At 47.4% G+C, this 27,920-nt stretch overlaps 2 protein-coding genes across 2 annotated transcripts in view; one reads left to right on the top strand and one right to left on the bottom strand.

The window, feature by feature from the left end:
* AGK (acylglycerol kinase) overlaps positions 1-6,089 on the top strand; it is a 36,725-nt gene extending 30,636 nt beyond the window's left edge. The window contains exons 14-15 of the mRNA XM_086467862.1: positions 3,863-3,947; positions 5,631-6,089. Of these exons, the coding sequence (XP_086323988.1) occupies positions 3,863-3,947; positions 5,631-5,768 (223 nt within the window). The 3' untranslated portion in view covers positions 5,769-6,089. The remainder of the gene's footprint in view (positions 1-3,862; positions 3,948-5,630) is intronic.
* Positions 6,090-12,526: 6,437 nt separating this feature from the next.
* Positions 12,527-24,805, bottom strand: DENND11 (DENN domain containing 11). The gene is made up of 9 exons (XM_086467851.1): positions 24,565-24,805; positions 18,248-18,347; positions 17,021-17,179; positions 16,150-16,303; positions 15,750-15,888; positions 15,162-15,293; positions 14,823-14,973; positions 14,280-14,348; positions 12,527-12,722 (listed from the first exon to the last, which is right to left on the bottom strand). The coding sequence occupies exons 1-9, from the start codon at positions 24,803-24,805 to the stop codon at positions 12,527-12,529; spliced, it is 1,341 nt and encodes a 446-aa protein (XP_086323977.1).
* Between the last annotated feature and the right edge of the window lie 3,115 nt (positions 24,806-27,920).

Here is a 27,920-nt window from a genome sequence, read left to right as displayed (position 1 = left end):
AAAAATTAGGTCTGAGCTGGAAGAACTTTTGGAAGATGTGAATTTAAACAAGGACTTTAAGCGAATGTATTGTGATGCTTGTATGTGGAGTAAGAGGGCTGCAGGTATGAAGAAGCAGCACGTAGAGAAAAAGTGAACGTGTATTGCTTCCTTTGTGCTTGGAATGTTGTCTTGTAGTGCGCTTGTTCCTCCTGCTCTCACCAGACACAAATCTGAGCTTCTTTTTCCAGCTCCTCTATACAGTCGTACTAGCAAACACATTGCATCTTCAGCCCAGTTTTTATCAGCAACAGATTTTCCTGCTAAATCCAAGAGTGCTCTTCTGCATATTATTTGCTCATACTGTTTTCTAGTCTTAGAGCTCCCTCTAGTGAAGCAATGGAAAGATTTCAACACTCGTTTCACCTGCTTGTCATCACCCTAGTTCCTGCATGTCTTGTTTATGATATTAATAGCAGCAGTGGGCCCCTTATTTGAGCATCCCAGGAGCCTCAGTGGGTGTAGGATCTTCTGATCTATGCTTACACAGTAGGTCAGGTTACCACCTACAACTGCTTTTAAATTACCTGGGCCATGTAGACCACAGGTTGCTTGGGACTGAAATCTGCTTTCAAGGCTACAGAAGAAAAGGAGGAGGAGATTTTGCCATTAGCAGCAAGAGGAACCTGTCCTCTTAAGGGAGGGAGACAAAGGAGGTGCTATGCTGGGTTCTTGGACACTTTGCTAGCAGAAAAAATGCAGATAAATTGGTGTGATTTAAGAGGGGAGGGGTATTCGAGTGTACACCCACTGTAAAGAGCGTCTCCCGTGTGGACTGGACATGCTTCATGCAGTAGCATGTCACATTTTCTGACTGCAATTACACTGTCGTGCAGAAAAAGCCTCTGATGAGAGTTAACATGCCCTGCTGGCGAGAGCTAATTAGAGGCAGTACCAAAAGCTTTGAGCTGCTCTTCAGGCCAAGTTCAAAGAAACAAGCTCTTTCGATAAATAGTTCCCAAAAGTCTGCAGGTAACAGAAGATGAGAAAGAGGGATGTATGGGGTGGGGGAGCAGCAGGAGGGACTGGCTAGTCCTACAGAGAAGACTCGGAACAGAAAAAATGTGACCTGTTCTTGCAAGGCAAAATCAGGGTCTTCAGAGAAGCTCTCCGCTGCACGATGCCCTTTGCCCTTTGGCAGCTAGGTTTGAATCAAGCCCATCATTAGAGGCTCCCCATTACCAAGCACCAACAGGGTTTGTCTTTGGAAATGTGTGAAGAAGCCTTTCTTTTTTCTTCTTTTTTAATGCATAGTTTTAAACTGCACCAGAATTCAGGGGGTTGAAAAGGTTTTTGGGGAAAATACCTTATCAGTGCAGATATCAAGGGTTTTTTTTTTATATTGAAGAGGGCACTGACATGAGCTGATCAGAACTGATGGATCATACAGGAAACCAGCGGGAAACTACCATGCAGGTTCAGGCAGTGTGTGTGTGTGGGGTGCATCAGCGTGCTGGAGGGCAACTGCTGCTGGGTTTCAAAGGAAGGAGCAGGTCATCCCAGGTGTATAAAAGTGCCCTCCGGCTGTGGATCAGATTTGTGTGAACAAGAGCATCTGTAGCAGGGGTAGAGCTGATGTTTTAAGATAAGGTGGGGGAAGAACAGGTGGTTACACTGTAGTGCTTACTAAGAAGTGCTGGAGGGAAGGAGAGTGGGATTGGAAAGTGTAGCACCTGTAAGTCACATCCTGGTAGCCAGCTTAGATTCTGTATATGAAAGTCTGGAGAGCTGTCACTCCAGGGCATGAATACAGTTACCAGCCATGGTGCAGAAGACTGGCTTTTTGGTGAGAGTCTTACTCTGAATCCTTTAACATTGTCCGCTTCTGGAGATGAAAAGTATGTTAAAATTGTGTGTGTTATCTGCGGTAGGTGTTGTGGTTCTCTCCCTGCCTGCATTTTTGTGATGAAGCGTATGGAGTGAGATAAAACAATCAATTGAATCTGTTGCTGTTAGGCTTTGGTCTTGCTCCTGTTTCACTTTGCTGTCTTGTCTTGAGTAAGGAGCGGAATCAAATGGAAATGATTTCTGATTCTTTTATAACTGGGTCACTGGGAGGCAATCACTGCAAGTGGATTGTGTCTGTCTGCTTCTACCAGCATTCTCCTTTGCCTGATCTGTAGTTTCATGTCTTGTCTCTTTTGAGCTTATCTTGACCCTGTAACTGCATCTATATAGAGCATCACTTACCTTTGTGGACCAAAAAAATCTACTTGCTCACCAGAGTGCAATACTTAGGACCTTGTATGTCAAACTCCGGGTAGGTTAAACTTTAAGCAAGGAATCTTGCTGCTTGTTTGTACAGGACTGTATAAACTAACAGCGTTGCATGCCATCGATGATTTATAATTTATATTGCCAGGAGGATATTTAATTCCCTCACATTCAGTCATTAATCTTTTAGTATATACATACTTGATTAAAACCAAACTTTCCACAGTTAACATTGCTTCTGTCCTTCCCTGCCCTTTCCTTTGGTATCTTAGCTTTGCTTTGTCTTTGATTATCATCTCCTTTTCAACCCTCTCTTCTTACATTCTTTCTCTGGGATTTTCTGTGATTTTTAAGAGGTGCTTACATTCCTCAGGGCATAGAAGGTTTGGTGTATAGGGAGTTTCTGCCATGTTTTTGTGATTTCTTTTCCTGGGCAATATTTAAATACACTCTTCTGTCATACCAGTCTACAGAATAGACAGAAAAGTTGGGGACAGCTGGCATTGCCTGTCAGAGGAATATCTGTGGTAATTCTGCTGTGCTTGAGAGCTGTGACATATTAACGCTGTAACTCTCTGCTGTCCCCTTGGCTATTTGTGTGTTGCTGTCTGTCTGGAGAGGGGCCCAAACTGAGGGGTTACTGCCTGGGGTGTCGTGTACCCTTTGTCAAAGCTCAGCCAAGAGGTTATGTCTGTTTTCAGTCAGGAGGCCTGAGGTAGGTCAGCGTACCCAAGAGTTTGTGCTCACTCTGCAGCAGCACACGTTGGGAGAAGGAATTGCACCGCGCTGTTCTTTAGCAGTTGATCCAGTGACAGGACAGCAACCTCAGTCTTGAAAAAGACCACGTGGTACTTTATCACCAGCTTTCTAAGGCAGGCAGCTGCCTTCTATGTGCTCCCTTTTGACATCCACAGAGGTAGGAAGGCAGCACGTCTCGAAGTACAGTACATAAATAAGAATCTCAGAGGCACCAGAAGAGAAAGAGTAACTGACAAAAACGGATATAGTACTTGGAATGGATAAATTGATGATTTTGGAATGGATAAATTGATGATGTTTCTTCACAAGCTTGATATAAAAGCAGCTGGTAAGAGCCGTCATGCTGACGGGTGCTGATGTGGGGGGGTGGTGGTGGTGGGGTGTCGTTTGTTTGGTTTTTGGGTGGTAATTTAGTGGTTCAATGTAACTGTAATTCTATCCGGTGTTTTGGCTTAGGGTTGTTTAGGTTGCTGGTAGGTTATGGGGGTGCATGGGATATGAGGAGATGGTAGTCATTGCAGGAATGGTACAGTTCAGCGTGTAAGTAAGGAGTGCAAAACTGTGCTGTATGTTCAAATATGCAAAACTTTATGTTCAAATATATTCAGTGAGCCTCTGAGCAGAAGCTGGTTGGCAGCTGTCTCTATGTACCGATATGTATTGACTGCAGCCGAAGAGGGAATGTCTATTTTACTCACAGTTAAACCCACAAATATTTGTATATATATGTAACCTCTAAGTTTACCAAATGCAATAGTGATTTACCACCCCACAATGACATGTCATCCCTAAAGATGGCTGTTTCTGAGAGAAACATCTCCTTACCTTACCTCTCTTCTGGTTTGAACAGAAGTCAAAAGATGCGTGATCCACATATCTGCCCTGAAGGGAGTCAGTGCATCCAAGCCAGCAGATGCATCTTGCAACTTCCAGAGGTGAGAAGCTGAGGGAGCTGGAAAATTCTGTCACTTTACTTCCTCATACCAGTTGAGGTACATTAAGAAAACCCTACTCCAAATCTGGGAGGTTGGTTACACTGCCAGTGAGACACTCAGTTCCTCAGTGCAGCAACCAAGTCCCTGGCCAGGAGACGCCTACTGGAATTTTCCAAGTGGTCTGTAAACCAGAGGGGGAGCTCCATTCTGCCAGTAAATAGTGACAGACCTTTTATGTAGACAGTGGTGATGGTTGTCAAGGGTCTGTTACTCAGGTATATTGCATATGCACACCTTCTTCTCCTTAGTATTGAAGACATGTATATTTTACTGTAGAAGGGAATGTGCTGTAGAGAAGAAGATAAGTATTAGAAGTTTTATGGAGACCAGAGAGGGTGAGACAAGGCAGTGGGGCTCAGATCACTATAGGGAAGTGTCTCAAAACTTTTAGATGAGGCTAAAAAAGAAGCCAAAACTGTATCTACCTATGTAATTTAGATGAGTCTTTTGTTGCCCCTTAGAAAGAAGAGGCTGTTATTGCAGCCTTGGGGAGGACGGTTTCTTGTTTTTACAAGGACGTCTCATAGATAGTTTCTATCTTCAAGTGATCTATTGTTCAGCAAAATAATTCTGTATTAGGGGAGACTTGAATGTGCCACAAGGTGAAAAAATGTGTTGCTAGCAAGTGAAAATCATGAATTATGATGTCATGATTAGCCAGCGTCCTAATACTTGCGTCAAATCATGGCAGTTTTGTGGTTCTGAAAGAATACTCTGGAGTGCTGGGCTAAGTACAGCTGAGCCATAAGTAAGGGTTGTGCTATGAACCGAGCTGTTCACGCTGCAACTGCCGCTGAGATCTTCAGAGTATGCGCGCGGCACAAAGCCGTGCTGTTCGACTTCATGACCTAGCTCTGATGAAGGAACTAGAAGCAGCTCAGCTGAGTCTCACCAGCTTTGCAGTGAAGTGGGACGTGTTGATCCAGGTGGGCTGCTGTACCTCTGATGGATCTTTCTCTAATCTGTGCTGGTGTACGAGTTCACCTGCAGCTAGTTTGAGTATCCACGTAACTGCATGCAAAGCAGTCGCCGAATTTGTTCAGGTAAAGTCAACCTGCCACTTTGATGAATGGTTTTAATCATTGGTGACTTTACCAGCGTTAAAGAAAACACCTAAGAAATTTCTACTGCTGAGTAATTCCTGACCTGTGAATTACTTTCCATCTCACGTTTCAGATCAATATAGTAAAACAATACCAGTAGGTGTTTGTAACATGGATTTAATGGGAGTTATTTAACAGGCACTTCTGCAGATCAGCTTGTGTCACCACTGGCAGACTAAGATCTAAGTGCATATAATTGTAGTTCCAACAGCAAACAATCCTTCAGTATAAACAATGTGGGTCATTAAAGCTCCCTAGCATTTAATTATCACCAATTAGCAACTAAGTGAGGTAACATCTTACGCAACAGACTCTTAATATATGATGTGCAGTGAAGGATAGCTCTCACTGTTGTTGAGACCAAATGGGCTGGAAGGCATAGGGAGGAGGTCATCTTGGTTAGGACTCAGCTGAGTACTCAACTGTAGTCCATTAGTAAAATCACGTATGAGTATTACAGCATTGCTGACAAAGCATGTTTTGATGTTTAACCCTGATCAGCACTGTTATCTGTACACAGGGCACTGAGGGATCCTTTGGCATTGATAATGAGGAGTATGAAGCTATGGCTGTGGAGGTGAAGCTATTACCCCGGAAACTCCGGTTCTTCTGTGATCCCAGAATGAGAGAGCAGATGCTTCACGCAGCAGTACAATGAGAATTCATGTCAAAGGGGCCAGTGTTTACCGGTCTTATCTTCAAGGCGCGTGACGCCTCACTAACTTGATTAACCCCACGAGACTAATAAGCCATTTGGCTATTTTTATGCACAAGGTACTTCTATTGGAAGTGGCTGATTTGGCTCGTCTCAAAGGGGCTAAAAATGCAAATTAAAACTCTGAGAAATGCATGTTAACTTGATGGCAGGTTCCCCCGCCAAAGAAGTTATCAGCGTGCCATTTACAGCACTGCAGGCCGAGTGCTGTGTGGCAGATGTTACTGCTTTAATGCAATTGTATATTAAAATAAAATGAAAGCACGCTTGTCCTTGTGTTTTTAAGAGTTTAGGTCTACTTTACCGATGTATAAGTCTCTCAAAACCTGGGATCTTGGAAAAAAGTGTTTTTTGGTGACTAAAGTCTATGAAATGTTGGAATTGCCACATTAAAACAGGTGGTTGGTTATCTATTCTTGTCACAAAATAAACTGGAGATCGGTGATACAAAGTTTCAGAGGAAGTTTAAAAATTCCCTGTATGTATCTGGCTAAGATATTTATGTTATTTTTTTTATCTTGCCAGATTCGACAGCACAGAGTTCCAGTTAATAATATAGTAGAAATATATTCCTTGGATCAAGTTTAGGTATATTACACAGAAGCAAATTGGAAAATGTCATCATTGACCCAAAGTTGTACAAGTACATGTGGAAAGACTCTTTAACAGCCAAATGAGTCTTTTTTTTTTATAAGTATTCCTTTTATTTCTGTAGTAGTATAACACAAATAAGGGCATCCAAATAACTTTTATTATTCATTGTGTCTGGTTGCTTTTCTCTAATGTAAACAGTGCTCACCACTCCTTACGCAACCTACATCCCCTTGAGCCTCAGTACTGTAATGAGTTTTGTTGCTTTTCTGAGCTTTTGTTTATAGCTTCGCTTTAATTGCTGAAAGCAAATATTACTAACTTAGGCAAGGTTATCTGTTGCCCTTCTTATTGTAACTTACAAGTTCACATGATTCTGCCTTGCCTACTGAAAGAAGAAAAAAAAATTTCCTTATTTTTCTGATGTGATTATTGTTTGTACTGTGTGACACTGTGATCTAGTCTCTAAGTTAATCTGTTGATTCTCTGCTGTAATCAAAATAAGGATATTAGTGAATTGACTTCCAGCAGCTTTGTTAAAGACTGAGTCCTGGTCGCAGGCTGCTGCAACAGCATCCTCTGCTGGCGACTTGCTAAAGGAAAAATGCTGTGAAAGGGGAAGCAAGGTTGGTGTTCTGCATGAGGCTGGAACCAAACTGAACGCTGTCCTTCCCTTGACTCTACTGTGGAGAAACTAATGGCCTAAGCTATTGGCAAGCACTCGTCCCTTCCCTGACTTAAGATCTAGGGGAGTAGAAGCCTCCTAGTTCTTTTTAATAGTTATGCTGGTGCTAGGGCCCAGGGTGTGCTGTCTTTCTTTTGATCTGCAGCAATTAAGAGTGCCCAGTGGAGCCCTGGGTCACTCTCCAAGGAACACGTTGGCTGTGCTCTGCTCTTTTTGCTTGCCACAGAGACACCTGGCACGTTGCTTTGCAGCCACTGGCTCATTCGGAGTCGGGGCAGTTCTCACCAACTGAGTTTTTCCTCAGGCTGATGAATCTGTAATAAAATCGGCACTTTTATTTTTTTTTTTTCCTCAAGTGGCAGGAAAGACAAGGCAGCAGCCATTTCAAAAAGGTAAGCTTTAATTGTATTAAAAAATACCCATGTTTTAGTACGCAGTTTCTCTACACAGCCACAGGCCTATGGGAGCAACCACACATCTGCAAGATGCAAACAACATCAGAGCTGTTAGACCTACAACCAGCCAGCTGCAAGGGGCGAGGTGGTAAGAACTAGCTTGTGGTTCATCTGTACCAGTATACAGGGAAAACGACTTGTTCTCTTCCACACTATCAGGCGCACGGCTCCCATTGCAATGCGATTCCTTGCTGGAAGGTAACCAAGAGCTCCCTTCGGAATTGATGCTGTTAATGCTGTTCTGATGTTAAAGTACCAAGGATCATCTGAGACACAGGCTGATCTTTAAATACTCATATCAGCACAAGTTGAGTAGCTTCTATAAATACCATTCAAGTCATTTTTTCCCCTTCCTCTACAGTTCACAGTATGGTGTGGTTCTAGACCTCTGAATTGCAACATTCAGAGGGGAGGTGTGAGGAAAACATTACATAAAATAAGCAGGGGTTGAACCTGCTATCTACAGTGTTGAGGGAAGTTCTGTCTCTCTCTGACAGCAACACAAACAACTTTCTTTGTATAAACTCCAAGACGGGAATGCAAAGTAGAATCCTAGGTCCTGCTCATGAAAACACTTACCCTGGTTTCAACTTACAGTCCATTCTAGAAGGGTGTAAAATACTGTAACATAAATAAAAAGGAAGGGTAACAACCTAATGATGGACCAGCCCAAGGCACCTGTTCATTTTAACCACAATAAACATTGCCGTGTGAATGGCATGTTGCATTAACCAGGACCTGAAATCCTGGTTTATGGGCATTTAGTACCCTCTGTTTTAGACAGACGTATCATTCTGTTAGGTCAGTACATTCCAGTCCCTCGCAAAAGACATTTATGTTCTTCCATAATCACTAGACCGTTCACTTTGCGGAGGGGCATAGAAAGGAGCCGGCAACTAACCTAGGAGTAATAGCTACGATGAGAATTGGGGTTAGTAGGCGAGTATGCCTGCTTTGCACCTAGGCTTTTGCGTTAGGACAGAATGCTCTTGCCGTGCTGTTCCAGAACCCGCTGCCTTTCCACCTCCCAGCACAAAGCATGCCTGTCCTTTGCATAGTCTGTCACCAAGAGGGCCACAGCTACTCCTAGCTTTTTACCCGTTAAATTTGGCAGTTTTTAAAATGGAAGAAGTATCACAGTAACGCTGCTTTACGGAGTAAGCTGTACAGTAAGCTACTTTCTTTTGAAAAGATGATGGAACTTTCTTCTGCCCTTAAGGATGCTGGATAGCTGAGCTCATCTGTGACAGCCATGACTATTGGCTCTAACATTGGAGTAACTACTTCATACATGAGAGAAAAGAAGGTATTAGCATGTCTCTAAGACAAATCTGAACTCTAATTCGTAAAATGCCTTTCTCCTGGTATCCATTATAGTTCTTAGTTGTACTTGGTTCTACACAGCTTGGCCTAACCTTGTAGTGAGAAGACTTTTTGCATGATTCAAATGTCTGGCATGGTATCCCTTCGTTCAGATTGAAAACCTAGCTTTTATTTCTCACGCAAGCTTTACCCTCCAATCCAGACAGTACAAGTAGTAATAATTCATTAATTGATTATGCATTTCTAGTGCAACTTGAGTTAAGATGTGGTTATGAAGCTCTTTGCTCTCCTGTTTAAACTCAAGCAAGTACCAACTGAGAACCTGCAATGGCTGTGCTATGACTTGGGTGTTAGAGAGCAACATACCAGAGTCCCGTTTACCATGCGGTTACCGCAACCACCGTTCAACCTGGGCTCTGATCACAAGCAACTGACCCAGAGGCATCACACCAAAGAAATTAAAGGCACCACTGTAAAGGCAAAGTACTTTGAATGGAGAAGAGGATGTTGTAGTAATCAGCAGTATCCTACCTCGTGCCACACTTTCCTCCCTCTTTTAATTCAAAATACACCGAGTAACTGTCTCCCTTCCAGCTGCCAGTATTCAAAAAAAGCAACTATTAAGTGCCAAAGCAGGGCGCTGCACTTGTTTTACCTTGAATTGTTATCTGCTGGAAAGATAACATTCAGTTAAACTGGTTCCAAGCAAAACCAGCCTGCTGAACAAGCCTTCGTGTCCCAAGCTGTAGCCATTTCTTTGTACTACATACCCATTTATCAAGGATTTTCCAGTTGTGACACTAAAAGCAATGTCTACTAGAAGAGCAGATAGCAGGTGGAAAGTTCTGCAGCAGCAAATCAAACAAGGAAGGGTTAGGAGAGAGAAGTCTCTTTGTTCTGTTTTCTGTCTGGCACCTTCCTGACTTTTGTAGCAGTCACCTGCCAAGAGAGGCTGTAGAGAGACAAAATTACAAGGAAGAGCAAAATAGGCTGCAGCCATCCAGCTGGGATGTAGCATGGATGCTTCTTTTACAGTAATTTGCTTGCTTTGATGCTTCTGCACCCACACTACTGCTAGCAACAGACGACCTCGTTTCTGGAAAGCAGCAGTTTAATAAATGTCAAATAGTAATTTCAGGAGGTTCTGCTCGGTGGGCTCTAGCAGTGCTGTCTAGTAGACCTGATGTTCTGACAGCTTGTGAACATAGTGCGCTAACACAGGGTCTTGGAAAGCTGGTGACTGCACAGGCTGTAAAATTTCAACGACAAATTAAAGGGTTGTTTCTATTCAAATCAGCAAAAGAACTACTGCCATCAAAGAGAACAGGAAGTCATTAACAGCTGACCACAGCTGAACTATGTAGCAAACCTTCCAGAAAGTGAGAGGAAGAATTGCTAGAGGCTAGTTTCAGTTCCTTTTTTTTATATCTGGAGGAAGTTAAGTAAGTGAGAGCAATACAGTGCCAGCTACACTTCCTCAGGGGTCTTCACTGCAGACATCATGCTAAAACTAAAGTGGAAGTTAGAAAAAAGCATGGAGATTGTGGGTCATTTTTATACTAGAGGTGTCAATTTAAAACCAAAGCCTTTGCTTAAGGAAAAGAGACTGGTCTTTCCATTAAGTGATATTCACCTCTTTCTCCATTTTTTTTCCCCCAGCCTTCTAAGGGTGATTACGTTACAGTTGCGAGTAACTGGCAATACAAGCAGCAGCATGTTTTCTCCTGTACAAAAAGCCCAGAAAAAGCAGGCAGGGGAGCGACTGCTCAGAGGCAGGCAGATCACAGGAACGTAATATGCCAAAGCTCATACCAATCAAGAGTGCAGTAAGCCTCGTGAGGCCCCTGATCCCACACCTCACTGAAACCTCCGAATCCACAGCAAGCAAAACTACCCCTTCGCTGCAGCTAGCCTTCAAGGAAAAACAGGACATGCCAGCCTCCTTTCTTCCAGGGGGAGACAAACCACAGAGGGTCTACTTGGAGAACATTTGCTTCACCTGTTTTAACAGGAATTAGCAGATGAGACTTCGGTCGTTCAGGCTCCATCCCATCCTATAAAATGCTAGCGTACACGGATACGTCAGCTACAGTTTGCGTCTCTACAAACCGCAGAAAGGCTCCAAGGGTGGTGGTCTATTATGGTCGAAGCAGCAGCTAGTTAGCTACAGCCACAGTTCAGGAAGAACGGTTAGCTTAAAGCTGGTGCTACTACTGGCTGAAGGATTGTGGGCAAAGCAGTTTGTCACACCTAGAACCCACAGTACCATTCTGCGATGTCACTTGACAAAGGGATTACTCTTTACTGGGATAGCCTTCCTGGAGGTAACCACTGGTCCTGCACGAACTGAATCCTATTCTTTCCACAGCATGAGTGTAAGAAACACTGTTCATCTACAGCTCCTCTGCCCAGGAAAAAAAAAAGGGCTTGCTGTTAGACATTGCTTCTAGCCGCTGCACCAGTTAAGAACACCAAACTCCAAGGGAACCTCCTGCAAACTGCAAAGCCATTCCAGCTGCAGGGTCACATACTGCTCTCTGTCTCACACCGAAAGCCAAGGACAGCAGCAGGCAGTGCTGAAGGCTGCTCAACAAAAGGAGGATCATCAGACAATATTAAAGCAAAGGAGTGACAAGTACCATCTGCTACAAAGGAAGGGCTAGTGACATTAGTTAAAGCATACTTATTCAAGCCAATCCAGCCCAGCACCATCTGAGCTGAGGCTGGAAAACAGTGACTACAAAGTGGCTCAGTGATGTTGGTCCCTGTTAAACGGGAGACCATCTCGCTGGTTTGAAGATTTTTAAAACCGAAGCAGCAGGTGTGATGCAACTCAAAACCAGAAAAAGTGGTGGAGGGATTAAGTAGAGATGGTGCTCTTCTCCAGCTGAGCTAGGTAGGTATAGTCTTTGCCAGTTTATACCACCTCAAATTCTGGAAGTGAAACCGTGCTGCTCTGTTAAGCAAAGTCATAAGATCCTGTAGCACCCCCTTATGCCAAACTTGTTTCTGCCATTGACGAGGAAGAGTGGCTTTATTCCAACTCAGCTGCTAAAAGTTGGGTGAGGGGTGTTTAAAGGAGTCCTGGTTTTTATCATTGGTTTAACTTTCCCCACCAATAAACATGGTAGGACAGATGTTTTATGACACTGGGCCACTAACAGCCTGTGCTGAAGCTCTCTTCAGTCCCCAAGTGGAAGAGGGGATGATAGGAGGGTTTTCCAGTCAAGTCTTGAGAGCTCAGCGACAGCATTTCACATATTGGTCCCCATCAGACAAAGTGCTTTCCTGAAGTCTTCAGCCCTCAGGTATCCAGGCTAGGCCAAAAACCTAGCTATCACTGGCAACAGTGAGGACTGGTGCAAGGTGCCACTGGTCCTATCTAAACAAACAAAAAAACCCCCACAAATAAAAAAAAGGGAGACAAAAGCAAACAAACAAAAAACCTGGAGCAGGTACTCACTGGGAAGTTGAAGGGGAGAAAATAAAATCACATTTTGCTTTAAAATTATAAATACTCTCTCTCTATAGTTATTAAATAAAATGAGATCTGTCCAGTGGCTGTGGTGAGTTCCAGTGATTCTCCTAAGCAGTGTCTGGTAGTCTTGAAAAAGTGATCTTTGCTCCCCATCTCTCTTGCCCTTAGTTTAAGTGCAGCAGGGGTTGTCAATGACGAGCATAACGTCAATGCCATACACCTCCAGCAGGTCCATAAGGAAACTTCGATCTCCTTGGGGATCCAGGCCCATGCCTCGTGCGTGGTCAGCTGTCAGTGTCTTGTCCTGGCTGGCCGACACCTCCATCAGCGTCTGAAATATGCGGTTGTTCTGCTCCATGAAAAACCTATAGGATAAAGTCAGCTAAGATGATGGCATTGGATCCCCAAAAAGACAAGAGTATTTACCAAACAGGCAGTACATCCCCAGAACTGCTTAGGGCCACAAGGATGATCAGGGGGCTGGATCACTTCTCCTATAAAGACAGGCTGAGAGAGTTGGGGTTGTTCAGCCTGGAGAAGAGAAGGCTCCAGGGAGACCTTATAGCTGCCTTCCAGTGCTTAAAAGGGGGCCTATAAGAAAGAGAGGGACAATCTTTTTAGCAGGGCCTGTTGCTATAGGACAAGGAGTAATGGTTTTAAACTAAAAGAGGGCAGATTCAGCCTAGATATTTTTTTAACTGAGGGTAGTAAAACACTGGAACAGGCTGCCCAGAGGGATGGTAGAAGCCCCATCCCTGGAAACATTCATGGTCAGGTCGGACGGGGCTCTGAGCAACCTGATCTGGCTGAAGATGTCCCTGCTCCCTGCAGGGGGGTTGGACTAGATGGCCTCTGAGGGTCCCTTCCAGCCCAATGCATTCTACGATTCTATTATTCTAACTGCATTTAACTCCCTTTAATCATAGATCCCACCTTCTTAGGTGACGCTGTAGTAGTTTTCCACCCACCCTATGGATGACGCAGAATAAACAAAGATAACGCAGTAACTTTTAATTTACAGCGGTGCTTTTGTCTGGCTGATTTATGGTAGGCATTTCACTCTTCGGAAGCAAGCCATGTTATCAGCTAATGTGTACTTTGTGGCAACCAAGTGGGTACATCAGACCTGTAGCTCCCATAATGCAAAGGAGGAAACAGTGTTGTCATCCATCCAGTAAACCACTGGGTAAATAAATTCTCCATTACTGGTGCAGAACACAGCAGTGAGAGCTACTTCTTACCTAGTGCTTTCCCAGGAACACGCAAGGCTGTTCAGAAAGAGCTCTGACTACATCTGTGCAGCTCAACCCTCAGAGCTCTGCCCTGACAGGCCTTCGCACAGTTTTATCCCGTTACTTCTCACCTGCTGCAGACTGTGAACAACAGCAACAGGCAGTTGTGGCAGAGGTGTGGTTTTCATCCAATTCCAGATCTCATGCTCTACACCCAGTTCTAGTCCCTCTGTTTGCCAAGTACAAAGCCAGCCACATCAATGGGCTAATCCTTCGTCTTCTCTCCATGTTGTACCTCCCCCAGCATCGTACACTGCCTGCCTCCCACAGATATTGTCCTTTCCTGAGCCTAGATGTTCTACAAAAAGTCCTATAGTGCTTATGTTTTCAAAAATGGGAGGGGATTCTTCCATTTCTAATTGTGTTTTTAAAATTCCCTTCTGCCTCCCAGCACTTAAGAGATGCCAGTGGAGACTAATGTGGCTGCATTTGGCTTCTCAAATTGAGAGGAAGATGATGTGAAGAGGAAGAGCCAGTTTGGTTCTCGGATCCCTAGAGGAAGAGAGCTGACTATGGAATTATGTTAACCATGATGTTTCATAATACGCCAAACCAGTGCAACATGAAATCAGCGAAAGAGGCTCCCTAAGCCTAACAGTGACCAACTAAGTATTCGAGGCAGCCACTCACAAGATGAAAAGGTCCTCTTCACACGAGCTACAATCCTCACCCACTTCTTGAGAATACATTAACATCTGCCTGAGAGAAGGGAGACAGATTAATTGCACATACCTACAGTGAACCTCAAAGCATTATGAGAAGACAAGGGTTACAACTAAAAACTTCACATCCATTTCTTGGAGACCAACTGGACTAACACTGTTGCCCCAATACCTGAGGCAACAGGGTAGTCTCTACAAGGCACTGGACTAGAACGCAGGCCTTTTTCAGTTCTGCTGCTGATTAGTGGTGAAATGACGGTGAGTCACAACCTCTGCTTCTCTTCCTGCCTTCTATCTGTTCCATCAGCTCACTGGCAGAGCGACTGCATGTGTGCAGTGCCCAGGGCCTCTCGTACCAGTCAGCTGCAGTGGAACCAGAATCTCAAAGAGATAAGCCGATGCAGTGGGAAACTTTGAAAATACTAAGACAAGAAGTAAAGTACAAAGGAGCACTATTCTCTTTATCCCACATCACCCTGCTCTCCGATCAGGATGAGATGTCTATTATTACCTCTGGTCATTGAGCCGTCGGTACTTCTCCTTGTCAGCATTGTTAATTTTCAGGAGTGGTTGCAGATGCTCATGATGCGTCTTCACATTCTGGTTGTCCACGTAGACATCATAGAGATCCCGTTTCTCCTCAAAGATCTTTTCTGTTGTACCTGCCAAAATCAGAGAAGATTTTCAGAGCAGCATGTTGCTTTCCCAGCAGATAACTGTTATCTCCTGCTTTTGTAGTTAGTCATTCCATGCACATCTTATTTCTCATGAGTTTTATTCCACAGTCTGGTGTCTCAAGACATTTTGCTTCCTGAAGTTAACAACATCACACCTAATCCATCATACTTACAGGCCACATATGATACTTCTGTCTCCAGCATTTCTATGTCTGCCACATTCACGTAGAAGAATGGTTTGGATTCTGGGACAGTTCCTCCAAGACCAGGCAGAGAAACATTGGCAAGGCAACAGCAACAATACACTGCGGACAAGAGAAGTACATCTGAGATGCTTTCAGTATTCCCTCAAGGGCATTCTGAACCCCACTTACCCAGTTCTCCCACATGCTTCTATGAAAACAATGGTTAGAGCTTTGAAATCAGAACTTCTCAAGTGGGGACATCCTGTTTTGGATAGGAAACAATCAGTTCTCCCATAGGAATTCCATGTTATAGACTCCACAAATTCATTCAGCACTCCTATTGTCCTGTGCTGACAGGAATGGTGTTTGACACTGCCAGCTATGTCCTTACCCAAAAGGCCTGAAGAAAAGCATTTTGTAGGGAATGGGTAAATGCAGGCTGAGTGGTATCTTCACCAGGAATGGTTGCGATGGATTCTGAAGACCTGCGTGGTGTCTGTCCCCTCAGTACCCACAGGCATTTCTGCACTGCCTCAGCCTACTAGATCAGACTCTGCGGTGTCCCTGGAAACATACCTCTATAGCAGACAACTCCAACTGGGGGCGGTGAAAATATCAAGATGCGCTTGCGCAGCAGGGCGAACTTCCAGAGGACAAGGATCTGCTCACCAAAGAATTTGATGAACTGAGACATACAGCCAGCAGGGTGTGTGATCTGCAGGTGGAGGGAAAGGGAAGAAAACAGCTCAGAGGTGAAACAGGGACACATGCACAGATGCTAAGTCTAAATGTGGGAGCAAGATCAGCACACAGCAATGACAGAGAACTGCAGCTTGTAACAGTCCCAAGTAACAGAATCTTATCGAAAGCAGCCTACAAAGTGCTGGAGTGACTACTTATATAAAGAAGTATGAGACACCAGCAAGGAGCAGCAGCACGCTGCCCATTCCTGAAAGCCTCACAGCACCTGCCTCACCTTCATCTCTGGATACATGTATCTGTGGATGGATGGCAGCCAGTGGACAGGTTGCTGAGAGCTGGGGGTTCCCTTGCTATCAGGGAGAACTCCTTTCTTGTCATCATAGAACGCCTCTAGATGGGAGTAGTGCCCTGGCATCTCCAGCTGGTGTCTGAAAAAGAAAGGGAAAAAAGGGGAGATCTGTAGGGTCTCCAGACTCTACTTACTTAGTGCCTTGCCCCCAGCCAACATCTGCTTTCCCAGCTGGCAAAGGAGCCCCGGGTGCCTCAGTTGCACAGACTTATCCAGGAGGGCAGCCAAGGCGTCAGGAGTCACACCGGCTTTCAGTGCAGCCAGGGAACACGGGCAGCACGGAGGCAGACAGAGCTGATGTATGCATAGCCCTGATCCGGTTTTAAATACGCTCAGGTAGGAACAGCTTTCCCTTCTACCGTCACCGTTGCCCCTGCCAGGTCCACTCAACGCAGCTGAAGCACGCACCTAGCCAGGATCACCAGCGACGGTTGAGAAGCCTTTTGTGAGCCCTTAGCAAAATGGTTTTCAGATGAAGAAAAGGGTAACAACTTCTTGTCCTCTCAACTCTCCCGCTGGCACTTACTTCCACACAAAATAAGTACGGTTTGGATAGCTATAAATGTTTCAGCCAGCATTTGACTAGCCTGTTAGCAATGAACAGACTGCTGCTAATCAGTTCCTCATCTCCTTCCCATTGTGAACCTGTAACTCTTTCTGGAGAAGTAGTCATTCAAGGAAATCATAGCGCAGCGTTGCAGCCAAATTCTCACTCACGCCTAAAACTGATCTCCATCGAGGCAAAGTTACCTCTCCCAGGTTGGGAGCGGCCAGTCCCATTCCCAAGGGAACTTACCGGACCTGGTTCTCCAGGAAGTGCATGTACCTATACAGCAGGGTGTAGGAAGGGGAGAGAATCCCCACAGACTTCATGCGGGCACCACGCTCTAACTCACTCTCCACAGGCATGTTTGCAAAGCAGGCCAGGCCAAAACAGAGCCCTTTCCGGAAATAACTGGAGACAAATGTTTGACAGAAGGGTTAATGTTAAAAAGAGGGAAGAGACAGACAGAAAGGTAATTGACCACTAAAAATACTGATTTGGGAACACGGTCCCTTCTTTAGGGAACCCCCTGAAATCCCACCCTGTATCTGAAGGGCTGAGGGCCGGCCTCGGGTGTCCTAGCCTTCTCAGGACATTTAAGGGAAGAGTTCCCAGTGCCTCTACCATTAAAGCCCCAACCAGCCACGTCACAGGCTGGGGAAGAACTTGGAAGGAAGACTAACAGAGGACACAGGTAATGCAGTGCCCTTCTTCCAAGGAAGAAGAGCCTGCAGTGCATGAAGCTGTGACTATAGTCTAGCTACCTAGCCATATTTTGGGTGCCAGCATGTTGAAGGATACTCTAGCTGAGTGCAAGCGTTCCGTTCACATGCCTTTGAGAAAGTTAACTGTTATTTCTGACCAAAAGGAATTGTGACACTGCAGTTCATTGCAAAACATTGCTGCGTTGCAACACGGGGCTAATAAAAGGATGGGAACGCAGAAAATTCCTCGCTTATGTCTTTCCACTGAAGGAAGGAGCTAGCAATGAAGAAAGTGAGCAAGGACTGTTTATCACAACATTTAAAGGATCCAAAAGCACTGGAAGAATTAAGAACCTTTTTCTAAGTCCAGTTCCTGCAAAATCCTTCCCATTTCAGTTCTGTCATTCTTTCCCCTTCACCCCAGGCCTCTGCTGACAGTCCCAATAGCGGCTGTGCAGTATGATTTGCCCAATGCACGTTAAAATTTGCACACTACTGAGAAGCTGGCCTGCCCCTTTCACCAGTTGACCTCCACAGCCAAAGCTGTCATACAGCGGATGCCCGCAGCTAGCCGGTACCTGATGTTGAGAGGGTACTTGATGTTGAGAGTATCTGAAGAGTATCTTTGTCTTAGCTAGATACAGTTTTAGCAGCACATTTATGCAGGAACTTAACTTCATAGATGGTATTCTTCTTGCATGTTTTGAATTAAAGGATGGCAGTGTAGACGTATAGCTAAGCAAAAGAAGAAGTCATGTAGCTGAGACATACTCACATGAAATCTGACTGGATTTTGTGGGACCCGCTTGCCATGGATTTGAATTCCACTCCTTCCAAATCAATATCTTGGGGTAAACACCACTCCACCATGTTGCCTGCAGAGAAGAAAATTTATTTGGGTAAAGTGGCACACAGTACTCATTTCTAAAGGGCAAACACCAGCAACAGCAAGCTGTTGCTTTTACATCACTGGAATGCCAGTAACAGTGCACTAATGCAACTCCTGAACTCCTAAATTGTCACAGACAGGAGCTGACATTACTATACTCCACACCTCTCATGCAAACGTTACTTGTTGCAGCACGACACCCCGATACTGCAGAACTTGTGGAGCCATTTCTGAAGCTAGTGCTATTTTGTGGGTTTGTGCTTTATACGGTTAAACACAGAGCAGCTACGATTTTACCCTACAGTGGATGAGCTATGGTATTAATGCTGCTCCATTTGGGCTGTCAACATAAGCATCCAATACAGAAAGAACCCAAAGTATAGACTGCTGCTCTTTAGGATGAGTTTCTGTGATAGCTCACACCACCATCATCATCCTCCCTTGGCTATGCTTGGCAGGGCTGGTCAAACAGGAATGCCTAAGCCAGCATCCCAATCATCACCACTTCCCCGGAATCTCTCATGTTTAGTTTAGGACAGGAGGAGTTTGCTGAAGCTTTATATAGAGGTTGAGGTGATCCAAGTACTGCAACATGTTTGTGCACGCTAGAATAACCAAACAAAAAAAGCACATAAATTACAAGCTAGATCAAGATTAGCAAACATCTGTCACCTGCCAACGCAGCCAGAAAGCATGCAGTTGTTCAGTGGAAAAGGCCACCTGAGGAGCCTGATCCGGGAACAGATGATATCAGAGAAGTCACAAAAAGTCCCTACAGCTGATGAAGTCCTGCCCTGCCACTGGCAAGTTTACCACGGACAAAAAAGGGGGACTTCTCAGGCTTTCCCATGCCAGCACTTCAGAGCCTAAGGCGCTCATCTGGACACTCCCACTGCACCGAGATGTGCTCCAGGTTTACCCATCGAGTTCCAGTTCTCTGTCAGCCTGTCCATAGCAACAGCATTTGAAGTAATTTGACATCATTTTAACAACAAAGCAATCAAACATTCTTCAGTATAATGCAGTGGTAGATGCACCTGAGGATGCTTCCTACTGGTACAGTCCTTCCACCGCCCTCTGGGGGAAGCATCCCAGCTGTGCTTGCACGGACAGCGTACATTTGGAAGGGCCTTACACTCAGCTGAGACTTTTAGAGATATTTAAATATGAGGCCACATTTCTGAAGCCTGCCTGTCGTGTCATTACTCATACTGCACAAGTATATGCATGCACTCTCGCACAGGAATTGGGCTTAGCTACTGACATTTAAATAGGCTATTTTTCTTCTCACATAGCTACTATATTCAGCAGACCTCCCCCAACCCTGCCTGGCAAGGACTTCAAAAAACCAACAGCATTAAGCGTGGCAACAGGAGAGGTTTTGCATCCAACTAACCACTTCCAGTCCACAAGTAGACCTCTCCCGCAGAGCCAGGCTGGCTGGGGAGCAGCGGCAGCCTCGTGACCCCGAGCCCAGCTCTATGCAATCACACGCGAAACCACAGAGCTCTGCTGTAAAGCGTCTTCGCCTCCGAGGCGTGTGAAAGGCTGGCAGAGAAAGCCAGTGACATCATGTCAGCCTGCGCGGTCCCCTGTAGGTTTTGCATATTAAATATAGACGTTGGCTTTTGTTGTTTGGGAGTTTTTTTGAGGGGGGGTTGGTTTTCTTTTTAAAGGCACAAGACCCTCCCTTGAACGAGTGAGGACGTCAACTCTTAAGATTGTTGCCTCTTCACCACAAAATTGTGGTTAAGGCCAGGTCTGCCTGTAAGTCTTGCATCGCAGAGAATCACTTATGGTCATTACCTAGAGGTTCATAGATCAATATGCAAGAGCGCCATCGAGCAAAGGAAACTGTTCGACTTTGTTTAGTCGCAAACACTACCGTCAGGTATAGTATCCACTGTAGAGGTGTTGAAGCAGACATGGACCAAGCAACGTCTGTTCTGCAGCAGTAAGTAAGGAAAAGACGCCTTGAACCAGAACCCTACCCTACGTGTAACCACAAAACCAACTCACTTATCACGCAGCTATTTTTTTTTCTGGGATCTGTCACAAGCAACCCACACCTGCGCTCCTGGCCGTTCCTCACGCCACCTCGCCCTATGAACGTACAGGCGACGTGGCAGTCGGAGAACAAATGCAGAGATTAAAAAAAAATTAAGAGAGTTGCTCTGGCGAAACAGTAAAGCAAACAAAGGAGAGACTTCACCCAGACGTAATAGCGACTGCCAGCCTGCCCGAGAAACCGGAGGAGGGCGGAGGGAGCAGCGCTGCAGAAAAACAGGAAGCACTGCCCTGTCCCGTGCAGAGAGCAGCTCTTGCGTGCGCGGGAAACCTTCCAAGTGAGGGTCACCCAGCGTCAAGAGCGGACGAGCGGTTTTGCCGAGAGTCAAATCTGCAGATCTGGAAATCTCTTGGGAGCTATCTCCCAGCTCCAGGTGAGGTCAGAACCAGCACTCTCAGTTTCTGGTGTGCAAAGTTAAGGATATTCTTTGTCTTTCTCTTGTACCTTCTCTTGCCAGGATTTTCACATCCTTACAGAAATGATGATGGCACTAGCATTTGGTGGTCATCAGCTGGTCCTCCACACCCTTAGATGATTCCCAAGAACTTTAGGGTCCCCCAGCTGTGCAATGCTACCATGTTGTGGCTGGACACAAGAAGCATGAAGTGTGACCTAGCCATCAGTCACACGGGCTCCATTTGCTGCATTCCTGCATTCTGCAGGACAGAAAACCAGAATATTTGCATGTTCACTGGTGCAAACCAGATTACTGCCCTCCTCGTCTCCCTCCATTACTCACATCACCCTTTAAACCAACAGACTGCATGGGACCTCCACCAGGTTGACGATCACCATCTCCATCACAGAAAAAGGGCTAAGAAGGTTCAGCCTCTTTTTGACTATTCTGATCTGACAGAGTTGATGGGGCCACGGGCTCTGCTTCATCTTTCTTTATCTCCCTCTCAAAGCAAAATTTATAGTGTTCTGGTTTTTTTCACTTGCTTTACCCAAGACAAGTATGAATCTCGGAAAGCACACATGCACAAATCTAATGCCAAGTACACCAGGTGTATCCCCATGGCTGCCCAAGATACTCTTGGGTCTTCTGTTACCACCTGCCCAAGGGAACATCCACACTAGGAAGCTCGGCAGCCTTGTTAAAGCCCCTCGTGAGCCTGCTCTTTAAGGGACAGTGTTTGCACAGACACTTTTTGAAGGGTCAGAGCATTCCCAGCTCATCACTCCCCGAAGGAGGGGACTGCCATAGGGCAGGGAGCAATGAGAAGATGGTGTGGTTGGCTCCCAGGCTGCTACCATTCTGCATTTAATTTACAGTTCACTTTCTGCACTAGTGCAAGAGCTGTCTTTCTACTAGCGGTGAGAAGAGCTCCTTCTCAAGTGCCACAAGGTTCACCACGCTGGAGGCAAGGACAGCACCACTGATTTAGAAGCTGTCTCTGGCTCTTATGTTCGGCCACTCACAAGGATCAATAGAGTCCCAAGGACACGAACAGTAACAGCAGCCTGGCAACCCCATAACCCACCTTCACAAACTCATCACATGTAACTGCTAGATACACTGAGCTTCTCTCCTTCAAGCCCTTCTAAATTTAGGAGGAAAGCTGTTATGTTCTTTATTAGCGTAGTAACCACTTCATCCTTCTACAGTAAAACATCTCTCACCCAAGTGCTTGCCTGTATTTGAGTAGACATAACTACCCTCCCAGCCACCACCAGAAATTCTGCCTTTCACTTGTCCGAACAAGCTACCAAAGGAGGTCTGCTGGGCAGGATCAAGCAGGTTTCCAGCTCAGACACAGGCTGGATGATCTCCTTTAAGTCACGCACAAGGACCCGATACCCGTATGAACATTACAGAAGTCCTTCGCGCCATCTGATGTGGCTGACCCAGGAATTCCCACATCCTCTTTCTGACCCTAGCAAGTTCGTATCACTGCAGCTTCAAGATCTTTTTTCCAAGTTCACATCCTCCACAGGGCACTTTGCCCTTGATCCATGAACCTGACATTTGTTGGTGTTCCTCACAGTCCTATCATGCTTCTTACATTCAGCATCGATGGTGAGTAGCAGCAGGAGGCTGAATCTTCCTGGACTTGTCAGACTACTCCAAGGCTGATGATACCCAGCATTAACTGCACATCCGATGTGAGAAGAGCTGTTTCCCAACTTTCCCTGGACTTCATTCAAAGCAACAGCTGGTTCAGACAAACTCCTGAGAAAGCTCAGCTTTCTGCCAACCAAGAAAATCTCACCATTTCGTAGAAGGCATATGCTCTCAGATTGAAAGACAACCTGGCTGTTGCTGCAGTCATCCGGACTCTTCCATGTTTTGGATACTTATGAGAAACACCTCCCCTTTCCATCTCCTGTTGGAAAGATGACATCCAATCTCGTTTTGGATTTTGATGAGTCAAGAGCCTCGGACCTCTAGAGTGAAGGCAGCTCGCTCTGGTGCGGTATGAAACAGGTAACCTCTCAAAAGCCCTTTGGTGTTTCAGGACGTAGCAGCCATGCTATTTGGTGGTGTGCGTTTCACAGAATCACAGAACAGTTTGGGCTGGAAGGGGCCTTTAAAGGCCATCTAGTCCAACCCCCCTGCAGTGAGCAGGGACATCTTCAGCCAGATCAGGTTGCTCAGAGCCCCATCCAACCTGGCCTTGACTATTTCCAGGGATGGGGCTTCTACCACCTCTCTGGGCAGCCTGTTCCAGCGTTTCACCACCCTCAGTGTAAAAAATATCTAAAAAATTTCTGACAGCACATCACACTTGGGGCTCCATTCTCTTCACTACTTTCTTGGGATTTTGCTAAAGACCAGGATTCGGTCTTCACTATCATGTCCCTCTTGTAAGCACAATGTCAGCTGCCTGTCCCTTCCACTGAAGGATCCCACCATGCTTTACAGAGCTCTTCCCTGTCTCTAATACTTTCGCTATGGATTTGCTAAGAAAGTGTCTGCCTACAGCCCAGAGCTCCTGCATCTCCCAAGCTGCTTCCCAAACTTTCTGATCGTACCAAGACTTACAGCTATGCCCCACTCTTGCCTTTGCATGCCAGGTTGGCGCCAGGCAGCCGAAAGACCCAACAATCTGTCTCGGGACATCAGCGCCCTAAGCACAGTGCCTGCGCTAACAGATGCGAGGCGGGTGCTAACTTTCTGTGTCATAACATCCCATTTCATGGATACTGATAGAGCAAGACCAAGAAAACAAGATGTTTTCTGAAATGCTCATTTGCAGACTTGAACAACCTCTGTCAGTAAAAGCAGTGATACAACACCGAAGTCCGACAGTGCCGAGGGAGATGGATAGGGCAGCGAAAGGTGGCAAATACATTCCCTTGACCCTCTCCTCTGCCCTCCTGGATCGCAGCACTCCAAAGCGCTCAGAGTCCCAGCGATCCCACCAGAGGCCAGCCTCTGAACACACAGGTCACCAAGAAATGCCGAGCTGAGCTGCTCCTGGGGATCACGCCCTGCGTGCCGGCCAGGTTCACACCTGCCGTAAGGGCCACCCATCACCGGTGGCGGGTCCACGCCACGGAGCCAGGAGGATGCTCTCGAGGTGCTGCTGACAGGTTGGTGCCCGCCCGTCAGCGCCGGGCAGAGGCTCGGCCCCAGGTCTAGGCGCTGTGCGGGGCGCAGGGGGTGCCCCAGCACCGCCCCCAAAACCCCTGTCCCGCGTCCCGCTGCGGAGTAGAGCTACGCCCGTCCCCGCCCGCCTCACGGGCTCTCCTCGGAGCGGCACCAGCCGCCTTCCCCCGTCAGAAGTTCTTCTCGGCGGGACAGCGATTGCACGCAAACACCCCCCCCCACACCCCGCCCCTTACACTCGAAAAAGCCCCGCGGCCCCGGTCCCCCGGCGCTCCTCGGGAGGCCGGCCGGGGCACGGGGGACCGGCGGCCGAGTGGTGAAGCCGCGGTCCCCCGCGGGGGCAGAGGGAGCAGCCCGGCTCCCGCAGGCCGCTCGCCACGGGGCTCCGGCCACGCTGCCCTCTCGGGCGGCGGGGGCGGGATCCCCGCCGGAGGGAGGGGGGATGCGAGCGGCGGGCGCCGCGCGGGACCGCAGCCCAGCCCCGGCCCCGGCCCGCATCCATCTTACGCCAGCGGCACCGGCAGCCCCAGGCCCGGCCCCTGCAGGCCCCGGTCCGGCCCCCCGCGCCCCCGCGCCCCTCACCCGTGCGGGGGTCGAAGGTGACTACGAAGACGGCCACGATCTGGTCCTCCTCCGCCTCCGCCCGCGGCGGCCCCGCCGCCTCCGCCGGCTCCGCGCCGCCCCACGGAGCCGCGCTCCAGCCGCCGCCGAGCCGCCGCCCGCCGCCGCTACTGCTGCCCGCCTCGGCCGCGGGCGGCGGCGCCGACACGGCGGGGCCCTCGGCCCAAAAGAGCAGCGGCGCCTCGTCTGCGCGCTCCACCATGGCCGCGGCCGCCCGCCCGCACGGCGCCGCGCCGAGCCGAGCCAAGCCGAGCCGAGCCGCGCCGCGTCGCGCCGCGCCGCACCCCCCCGCCGCACCGGCCACCGCCGGGGGGCGGCTCCGGGGCGGGGACGCCGCGGGGGCGGGGACGCGGAGGGACACGCCCCCGCCGCGCAGGGGGGCGGGGCCGGACAGGGAGGGGAGGGGAGGGGTGTGTCGCTGAGGAGGCGGGGCGCGTCGTGAAAGAGGCGGGGCGTGCCGCCGAGGAGGCGGGGCGTGCCGCCGGGGGCGGGGCGCGCTTTTGCCGGGGAGCGTTGAGTCGCTGCTGGCGGTGCCCACGGTGGGTCGGGGGCAGCTGGAGCTGCCTGAGGGTCGTTTGGGGGGGCTCCCAGCTTCTGTGCTCTGCAGTGCCAGCTCCCGGGGGAGCACAGGAGATCTGGGGGCTCCCTAAGGGCAGGCACCCCCCCCCGCCCGTGCTTTGCCTCCTCCCGGAGGGCAGAGCCGGCTGCATGCCTTCTGCGCCCCGCAGCCTGCGACCCCAATGCAGACCAGCTGCTTTTTTGAGCAGGAACGCTAAGGGGGAGCCCTGTCGAGCCCGTCCTACTGGGTGAGGCCAGGATGTTGAGCAGAGCGGCCTCAGAGCCATGAACAGGGAGGTCTCCCACACCCCCAAATCGCTGCAGTGGAAGCTGCAAGCCACAAATCAGAAAGAGTGAGTGATGCTGAGCTCTCTGTGTGTATATATCTATATATACATATATATACACACATACATACATGCTATAGAAGGATGTGAAACAGTTTTCAGAGGAACAGGCAGGATCAGCTTGAGACTAAAAGCCGGAGACACAAGCATGACCAAGGCATCCACAGGCAGCCAGCTCTGGTGTAATTACCATCCTCGTTATGCCACCACCAATGTCATTAAGTGTCATTAGATTTAAGTCAGTTCCCTAGGACTTTCTGATTAATTGAATTACCCAATTAAGCAGGCCACAATCAAAGGGAAGATATTGTCATAAAAGCCTTAATTGTCCAACTTTTTTCCTGTTGAGCAGCTCTGAGTGTTCAATACACCATTAAGAGACTCATCATCCAGCTTCCTCAACAGTGGGTTCTGGGGTTTTTTCCTTTTTTTTTTTTTTGTCAACTTTAGCGTCCATTTGCTGTGAGCTTTATTTCAGACAGCTACAACACCGAGTGGGCACTTTGTTTCACAAAGCCCATGCGCAAGTTTACTTTGCAGAGCTATAAACCGCAGTAGGTGGTGTGTAGCAGATGGAGTTTTTCATGGAAGGTGACTGGTAGAGAAAAAAAAAACCCAACCCCTGCACAATATTTTGTTACTGTATAAAGAAAAGCCAGATTCTGCAAATACTTGGCCACGTGCTTCACTTTAACCATACAGACAGTGCCAAACTTCATTTTGATGAATATTTTTTTGCGTGTCGGTGATGCTAAAGTGACAGCTCGTTTCTCTCCTCCATCCCCACAGTGGTGCTGGCACAAACACCAGCCTGTCCCCCAGCGATCCAGGCACGGGAAACAAATCCTGAATAAAAATTCCTCTGCAACCCGCACGGGCTATTTGTGGTACAGAGCCGTTCCCGGTCCCCTTTGCTGTGCGGTCACACCAGCATCACCGCAGCACCAGGGAGGGGACGCAGCAGGGAAGAGCAGCTGGTGACGGGGAGCAGAGGCTGCCAGTGCTGGCTCTGAGGTACATGAAATGTCACCACCCTCCGAGATCTCAGCTTGTGGTGAAAAAGCCTTCGTGGGACAAGAGACTCGGTGGCACCAGACCTATTTACGCTGTTTGGCCAGCAATCTGGGCCTGCTGAGGGCACACCGTTTGTTGGACACATGCAAAAAACCAAAGGCCACATTTTCTACTTTATTATTTCACCAAAATCGAAAAGACCTAGGCCAGGAGAGAATATGATCCTTTTAGGAAAAAAAAGAAAAACACGTTTTCTTTCTTTTCTTCAAAAGAAAACACACTTTTCCTCCAAAGAAAATTGTTGTCAGGTCTTTGAGTAGTCTTCCAGAAAAAAAAATGAAATGAAATGTGGCAGCATTTGGTTAGAAGATGCAAGATGAACAAGCTGGGCCTTCTTTACACAGCAAGTCCAACTTTTGCCCTTTACATATTGCATTCCTCCTTAGAAAAATGGACACTGCCTATAAACCCTGAGGAAAAAAGAAAAAAAAAAAGGAAAAAAATGTGTCAGATGGGATTGAAAAGTAAAGGAGTTTCACTGATGGGTTATTAATCAAAATGTAGTTACGGAGACTAAAAGCATTATTGCTTCAGATTTAAAATAAAATATTCCTATCCAAGTCTCCGAGTACCAAATATCTGATTAATACAGTCAGATCAGATCACAGCAGTACTAGTGGTCCTGTCATAGGATCTCAGCTGGCCAGATGCTGCAGAGACAGATTTTTCATAGCAAAAAGGGAGCCAGCACTGGCACTCCCAAGCTTTTGGACCTCGCTCAAGGTAAGGCGCAGGGAGACGCAGCAGCTGCGTGGCAGGAGAAGGGAGTCTGCACGGCAGCGACAGGCTCTGGGCCTGGAAGGAACGCTACAACGTCTGGGCCAGACGCAGCAGCAAAACCAATGCTGAGTTCCTGGCATGTCCTCCCAACACGGCTTTTGGTGGCCTGTATCCAATGAATTGCTAGTCACAGGCAACTTCAGAGACATGTATGGGCCACACTTTTCACTCAAAGACCAGGTCAGGAGGGCTGAGTGACCTCAGATCGACACGTCCCTTTATTTTCTGGTGGGAATTCCCCTTGACACGTGCACAGGAAAGCACATGCCAGTCTGACAAACCGCCATTTCCTCTGGGCTGCGGTCACTTCCAATTTCTGCATGTCCTTCTAGAAGCTCTCCTCGATGCTAAATAAAAAGGCTGCCCTAACCCTGTTCCCAGTGAGTTAAAGCTCACTCTGGTCCTTCTTCGAAATGCAGGCTCACCAGGACACAGAAAGATCCCTGGTTTTTATAGAGGCGCAACAAGAGGAGACATTGACCCACTCCCGGTGAGCGGCAGAGGGACCTTACCTGCAGGGCAGCCAGCTTCTCCCTGCTCTGCCTTGATGGATGGGAA

This window comes from Leptosomus discolor, chromosome 1 (assembly GCF_034619465.1).
Source record: "Leptosomus discolor isolate bLepDis1 chromosome 1, bLepDis1.hap2, whole genome shotgun sequence".
NCBI lineage: Eukaryota > Metazoa > Chordata > Aves > Leptosomiformes > Leptosomidae > Leptosomus > Leptosomus discolor.
The sequence above is the reverse complement of the archived record's forward strand: the minus strand, read 5'-3'. Positions and strand labels throughout refer to the sequence as shown.

What these genes read in the sequence shown, in the direction of transcription:
- DENND11 (XM_086467851.1), bottom strand. Translation starts at nt 24,805, where the DNA reads ATGGTGGAGCGCGCAGACGAGGCGCCGCTGCTCTTTTGGGCCGAGGGC. An exon ending in TTCCTGGAGAACCAGGTCCG is followed by an intron (nt 16,304 to 17,020) that starts GTAAGTTCCCTT and finishes TTTCTTTTTCAG; the next exon opens with ACACCAGCTGGAGATGCCAG. An exon ending in ACATGTATCCAGAGATGAAG is followed by an intron (nt 15,889 to 16,149) that starts GTGAGGCAGGTG and finishes CTCCACCTGCAG; the next exon opens with ATCACACACCCTGCTGGCTG.